This window comes from Fonticula alba, assembly GCF_000388065.1.
Source record: "Fonticula alba strain ATCC 38817 unplaced genomic scaffold supercont2.2, whole genome shotgun sequence".
In the NCBI taxonomy this organism is placed as follows: domain Eukaryota; order Rotosphaerida; family Fonticulaceae; genus Fonticula; species Fonticula alba.
The window spans coordinates 3,011,392-3,018,261 of NW_009242972.1; the positions used below are offsets into that span (position 1 = coordinate 3,011,392).

At 69.8% G+C, this 6,870-nt stretch overlaps 1 protein-coding gene across 1 annotated transcript; it reads right to left on the minus strand.

The window, feature by feature from the left end:
• Positions 1-170: 170 nt before the first annotated feature.
• H696_01632 (hypothetical protein) lies at positions 171-6,136 on the minus strand (the record flags this gene model as incomplete). The annotated part of the gene is made up of 9 exons (XM_009495535.1): positions 171-2,181; positions 2,336-2,582; positions 2,737-3,026; positions 3,190-3,498; positions 3,658-4,492; positions 4,581-4,742; positions 4,938-5,268; positions 5,420-5,604; positions 5,701-6,136. The coding sequence occupies 9 exons, from the start codon at positions 6,134-6,136 to the stop codon at positions 237-239; spliced, it is 4,740 nt and encodes a 1,579-aa protein (XP_009493810.1). The 3' UTR covers positions 171-236.
• Between the last annotated feature and the right edge of the window lie 734 nt (positions 6,137-6,870).

Consider the following 6,870-nt stretch of genomic DNA (forward strand, 5'->3'; position numbering starts at 1 on the left):
CCTGCCGGGCCACGCTTCTTTGGATCTGTCCCGCCTCCCTCGGCACTCGCAGAGTGGCAGGGTCCCGCGCCCCGCCCCCCCGGCCAGGCCGAGCCCTGCCACGCAGTGCGATGGCACCTCCCCGCGCGGCCGCCAGCCCTGCCGAGACCCTTGCCCGCCCGCCGGACGTGTTGTCGTGCTTGTGTGGTGCATTTTCGGCGCCGGATACCGTAAAGCGACACGTGCTCGCGCGTGTGTCAAAATCCCGAACGCTTTTTGGTCTGGCTCCCGCCGAGCGAGAGCCGCGGCAGGGCCGACAGCCGCCGCGGCCCAGCGTCGCCCGGCGGCGCCGGGTCCCCCTGCGACAAGGAGCCCGGAGCACTGCCCGCCACCGGCGCACCGTCATTCTGACTACTCGGATCCGCCAGCGGATTAATCGACCCGGCCAGCGGCGGCAGCGACTGCCGCAGGGACGGCTGCGACTGGAAGCCCGGCCGTTGGGAGGACGCTCCCAAGCCACCGGTGGGGGCCGGCTGCGAGAAGAGCCCCCCCCCGAAGGAGAGCCGACCGCCGGCCCCGCCGAGCGCCGGCTGCGACATGCTGCCGGACGCCGCGCCGCGCAAGAATCCCGCGCCGCCGATCGACAGGCGCGAGGGCTGCGACGCCGGGCCCGGGCCACTGCCACCCTGGTGGCCGCCGCCGCCCAGCACCGGCAGCGAGAAGCGACCCCCCGCCGTGGCCAGGGACGACGACCCCCGGGCCCCAGGAGCGGCCCCGACCCCCGGCAGGGAAGACAGGCGGACCTGCGGCATGTGCGTCACCTGCGACGCCTGGCGGTCATACTCCAAGTCACTCTCGTCATCCTCGTCCAGCGAGTCGTGCCCGTCATCATCCCCGGGCCCGGGCCCGCCGAACAGCAGCGAAGCCAGCGGGGCGCCGGACACCCGCGCCGCCGCGGCCGCCAACGAGTGGAAGGACCCCGCCTGCGAGGAGTAGTCCACATCTGCCGGATCCACCGAGCCGCCGAGGGCCAGGTCCCTGGCCACATCGGGCCCCGGTGCCGAGGCCGAGGCCGAGGCCGACGGCACGGCCACCGGCAATTCCGTCGCCAGCCCGGTGACCGCGGTCAGATGCCCCGGGCCCCCGCGCAGGGCCGCCTGGTCGAACTCCACGTCCAGCAGAGCCGGCTGGTCCCAAAAGCCGCGCAGGGCATCGGCCAGGGCCCCGGCACGCTGGTGGTGCGGGTATCGTGCCCCGGCCGGGGGAGCCGGCCGCTCGGTCGGCCGGCCGGGATCCGTGGCGGCATCTTCCTCGGAGTCCGTCTCGGACTCCGACCAGTTGACCTTCGCCGTGGGCTGGCGAACTGGCTCCAGCAAACTATGCACCGCGTGCTCGGCCTGCCGACCGGAGAGCGAATTCTCCAGACGCTCGGCTCCCGTGGTGGCCACCGCCGTGGTTGTCCCCCCCCGGAGGGCCTCCGACTCGATCGGTCCCTGGGGCCCGGGCGTTCCCCCCTCCTCGGCCAGTAGAGCCGCCATGCGCCGCGAGCGCCGGGTCGGGTTGTGCGGCGCCAGGGCAATGGTCGCCTGGCGAAGGCGCCGGGCCGCGTCCTCCGCATGCATCGGCCCGGCGGCCGTGCTTCTGCCCGGGGCCAGGGCCGCGGCCACGGCCGCGCACCGCGTTCCGGTGGCCGCAAGCCACCGGACATGCTCCTGCCGGTGGCGAGCCGCCCGGCGCAAGGGTCGCGACCCTTCCACATCCACCAAAGGAAGGGCCGCATCGGTCAGCGGCTCGAGCTGCGGCGGCAGCGGGCCAAGCGGCTGCGCGGCTGTCGACCACACCAGCCCGGAGACCCCGGCCGAGGCTGCCTGTCCCGCGGACCGAAGGGGCTCGCCCCCGGGGAAGAGACGCAAAAGACCCCCGGCCTGGGCATCCGGCCCCTCAGTAGCCAGGGCCAGCTGAACCCGGCCATCGGCCAGAGCCTGGCACAGGGCCAGGGCCACGCTGTGCACCCCGCGCCCGATGGCCGACGGGTCCAGCAGGGGGGCAAACGCCTCACCCAACTCCTCGGCAATGTTTCGCCCGTACGAGGCATGCGCCTTCCGATCATAGAGGGTGGCCTGCTCCGGGCGCAGGGGATCCTGCACATACCGCGCTGCCGAGCGTCGGCAATACAGCTCCAGCGTCTCCGCCACATCAAGCCTTATGTCCAAGGGTGTGCATGTGCATGTGCGTGTGCGTGCGTGCGTGCATATGCACGAGTGCACGGCGAGGCGCATGTGCGTGGGCATGCGTCAGAAACAGGACACAGGGCACCGAGAAACCCCGGGCAGAGGACCGAGTGAGGCGTACGCACAGGGTGATCGGCTGTTGGGTGTCGGTCGCCTCCAGCAGCTGGGCCCATTCGGCATCCGAAAGGTGGATTTTGTCATCGGCAAAGCGCGACCGAAGGATGGTTTCGCGTGTGCGGGCCCGTGCGCGCGCGATCTTCCGCACATAGTGGTCCACCAGGTCGCCGGAAAGGAGGAAGCAGTCGCACGGCTCGCGCGCGCGCAACAGCGGGTCCAACTCGGGGTCCGAGCGGCGTAAATCCTTCGTGAGGTCTTGAAAGGGGGCACCAAGTCCGTGAATACGCATGCGCATTTGGGGCCGGGCAATGTGCCCAGGGGAGGCGGGGAAAGGACAGGGAAAAGGGGAAAGAGTGGAAAGGAGGAAAGGGCAAATGGAGGAGAGGCGACCGGAGCCAGCGAGACATACACTGGAAGAGAGTGCGCGCATCCAGCTGCGAGTAGTACCGGTCCGCGTCGCCCTCCAGCGGCATGATCGGGCTCAGCATGCCGGAGGTGACGCGCTGGCCCTCGGGCGTGTCAGGCAGATCGCGCTGCTTGTAGAGGCTCAGATCCAGGGCGAAGGCCGGAACCGGCGGCTCGGCCGGCATCATGGGATTGTGCAGGGAGCTGCCGAGCGGGCGCCCGGGAAGCACATCCGGGGGGAGAGACCGCGTGGAGGCCGCATGCTCCTCCGCCACCGGCCGGTGGAAGGTGATCCTAAACAGGAGGCCGGAGAGGGAGGTCGTCAGTCCCGGCCACACGCACTCACAGGCATGGGAGAGGGGCGAAGGAAGCCCCAATGGAGAGGAGTTTGCCCCGCGCCCCTCCTCTCTGGTCAGGGGAGGAAGAAGGGGGGGCGGAGGGGACCATGAACACGCACGCGCCAAACTGATTCAAGCTGACCAGGGCCCCGGGCTGGCCGGCCGGCGAGGGGGGAACAACACACAAGCCGGCCAGGGACTCCGCGCGCCAGGGGTCCCGACTGGCAAAGATGCTGCCATGCGTGGTCCGGAGCCGGACCCCGGCAGCAACAGACGGAGACATGGCGCCCGGCAGGTGAACGCCGGCCCCGGCAGCGAGGGGCGTCAAGACCTCAGCCCCATCGAAGGCCGCGAGGGAGAACTCCCCGCTGGCGTGGCTCCATGTGGCACAGGCATGTACATCGCCCGGCAGCGATCGGTCAAGGATGCTGCGTGCGATGATGCCAGCCATGTGTGTTAGTGTCGACCCCGATGGAAGCCCCAGCCGAGTGACAAGCGCGCCGGGGCACAGGGGGCCTGGCCCCGGACAGCAACACCCCCAAGGAAGATTACACCCCCCCCCCACCCCCCCATCGCTGAACACGCACTGAAGAGGGAGGGTGGCCGTGCCAGAGACCCAAGTCCCGGCGGCGGGCGGGGTCCACTCGAGGACCGGGCGCCGGCCATACCGGTGGTCCAGCAGAGCCGAGCGCTCCGTCGTCAGGATCAGCGTTTCGAAGGGCCCGGTTGGCCCGGTTTTGGCCAGCTGGCAGATGGCCTCGGGCCGGCCGGCCCGGCGCTTTCGATGGTGAGACCGCTGTGCATCGCGCAGGTCCACCCCGGGATTGCGTGGCGGACAGACCCACAATGAGCGGCTGGCGCCGAGCGTCGTGTTGAGAGCGTGGCGGGCTGCCCGAGATCCGGAGGAGCCGGGCGCGTCGGCCGACAGGCCAGACAGCTTGAACAACGGCACGGTCGCCTCGCGCGGCGGCGTCCGCAGGTCCACCAGGCAGAGAGCCCGCGAGCTGGCCACCTCCAAGACCAGCGGATGGGAACCGAAGGCGCAGGTGAACGGCCCATCCGGGGAGTAGAGCGCATCGGCCGAGCCGGCCAGCTGGAACACCTGCCGGCAGGCGGCCACATTGGGGCTGGCATGGGCGCTACCGCCGGCCAGCGCCGTCGGGCCCTCCAGCAGGTAGACACATCCGCGGCTGGAAATCGCCGCGGCAACCGGCGCGCCGTCCCCGGCCCCGGGCCACGGACTGAGGCAGGCATCCGACCAGCGGCCCGGCCCGGGCAGCTCGAAGTCCCCGCTGGCCATGAAGCTCAGCCCGGAGAGGGTCGGCCTGCCGGTCCAATCGCACAGGGGGCTGGTCCGCAGCGCGACTCCGGCGAAGCTGATGCGCCGGTCGTGGCGAGCCAAAAACCCGAAAGCATCATGGTCTGGCCCGAGGGACACACGTCCACCAGGAGACCCGGGTTAGTGCCACACCCTGACAGGAGCATGTGCCAGCAAAGGGTCCCCACGCACAGGCAAATGTCGGCAGGAGCTGATTGATACTCTCCTCGACGGGGATGGCATCCACCAGCGGCGAGTGGCGCAGGGTACTGGCCGCCGGGGAGCCGCCCTGATCGGGAAACAGGGCGGGCAGGGGGTCGAGCGGAGCCGAACTGGCCGGCAGCCGGTAGAGGTCTGGATTGTTGTTATTTTTTTTGAGGCCCCACAATGAAGGAGGACGATCAAATGGATGGAGGGTGTGTCAGTTTCGCAGGCGACCATCGGTGCCATGTGCCCCGGGCGGCGGCCGCAGCCGGAATAGCAAGGGATTCCCCCCCCCCCCCCTCCCCCCCCACCTCCCCGCCCAGCGGAGGGGAAGCAAATGCGCACTGACAAAGCGCCCATGGCGAACCCCCTCCCCGCGCGTGCCGCCAGCAGCCAGTAGCAGCCCCTGGTCCAGCCAAAGGCTCGGGTCCGAGTGCAGGGCCTCAAGTCCCTCGGCCGGGCCGCAAGTGTGGTGGCCTTGGCGCCGCTTTGCGGTTTTGACATTCTCCGAAGTGAGGGTCGCCCCGAGGCCGGACGGCGAGAAGCCGATGCAGCTCCCGACATGCATGGCCTCCCGCCAGGGGTCCGCCTCCTGGGTTAGAGCTTCGGTGACGAGGGACGTCAGCAGGTCGTCCGGCACGGCGCCCGGACCAAGGCGCGACTGGGCGTACGAGACCTATCAACGAAGCAGCACAGCCGGATGTCAGCACCAAGGCATGCGGCGAGGGAGGCGAGGGAAAGGGAGGAGGGGCGAGAGAAAGGAAGACAGCCGATGCCCATTGTCACGGGGAGGGGGCGAGACGGCGGGGGGGGGGGAGCCTTCTCACCTGGGAGTTGATCAGATATTCGGGAGGCTCTCCATGTGACACGAAGCGCCGAAAGCGCGTCGGATACACGGTGCTGGCATTGGTGTAGTGGGTGCGGTCTTGGTGCTCGGCCGGGTGGTGTGGGGTACACAGCGTGAAGGACCCATGGCTGGAGGAGGTGTGGCTCGGATACAGGCGAAGGGACCCTGCGCCGTTTGGAGAGCGTTTGTCAGTCAGCCAGCCGCCGAGGGAGGCAGCAGCACAGGCAACAGGAGGACCCGGCCAGGACCGAGGCAACATACCGCGAGTGGGTCGTCCACTGGTGACAAACGGATCGGAGGGGTCACACGGAAGGGAGGCCAGATCGTCGGCCTCATCCGGATGGCAAGTCGCCGCCTTGTCATCTTCTTCCTCCCCTGGCTGGTGCCCATCCTCGTCGTCGTCGTCGTCGTCGTCACTGTCCTCGGCTCCACCTCGGCGACGTTTGGCGCCCCGGCCGGGCTCATGCAGGGGCAGCGACCCATCGCGAATGCCCGCCCGAAGGCTTTGAACCAAGGACCCATCCAGGTTGTAGAGGGCCGAGGAGCGTAACCCCGGCGCTGGGAGTCGAATTGGCCGCGGGCCGTTCACCGACCGGAAGGATAGCCCATCGAAGGCCCCGGCCCCGCGCGGTAGCAGATCCAACTCAACCAGATCAACATTCCCGGGGCCCGGGGCGGCCGACGAGCGGCCGGGCATCGTTTGCGTAGTGGCGTTGGTCTTTTTTTTTCCCCCCTTTTCGGCGGCGATGATGGAGCGACGGCGACAGTGCCGGCGGCAGTGCGGCAGAGGTGAGGGCGGAGGGCGGAGGGCGGAGGGCGCGCAAGAAAAAAAAAGGGGGGTGGGGCATGGAAGGGAGGACTCTGGCTCCCGCGGAGAGGGCTCTCCTGCTGGATTGTTTGGGCGCCTGTTGAGCCAGGAGGGATTTCCTCGGTCCCTCGCCCTCGCGGGAGATCCCCGGGCCGCAGGCCCGTGTGTGCCGGCGCATGCGTGCACGCATGTGCCAAGATCCCGCCGGCCCCCCGAGGACGATCTCGCTGGGGCCCGACGTGGTCTGGTGCCAACGCATCGATCGCCGCCGCTATCGCCGTTAGCCTTCCACGTGGACTTCCCACCTGTGGCGGGGGGGGGGGGGGGAAGACGCGCGGCGCGGGCCGGCGCGGGCGCACTTCGGCGTGGTATCCCCGGATCGCGCGCGCAGCCCCCGCCGTCGTCCTTTTTATTTCTTTTCCTTGCCTCCTCCTCTTCTCGGCGTCATCCCGCGGCCCCGCGCTGGCTGCGGGGCGAAACACGGCCACACCTGCCGAGGAATGCCCGAGACTTGAGCAAGCATGGTAAGCGGCTGTCGCCCGGGTGCCAGCCATCATCCGAGCTCCCACCCTTTGCCTCGCCTTTCCGCTGCCACTCTTTCTCCCTCTCCCTCCCCCCCCCCC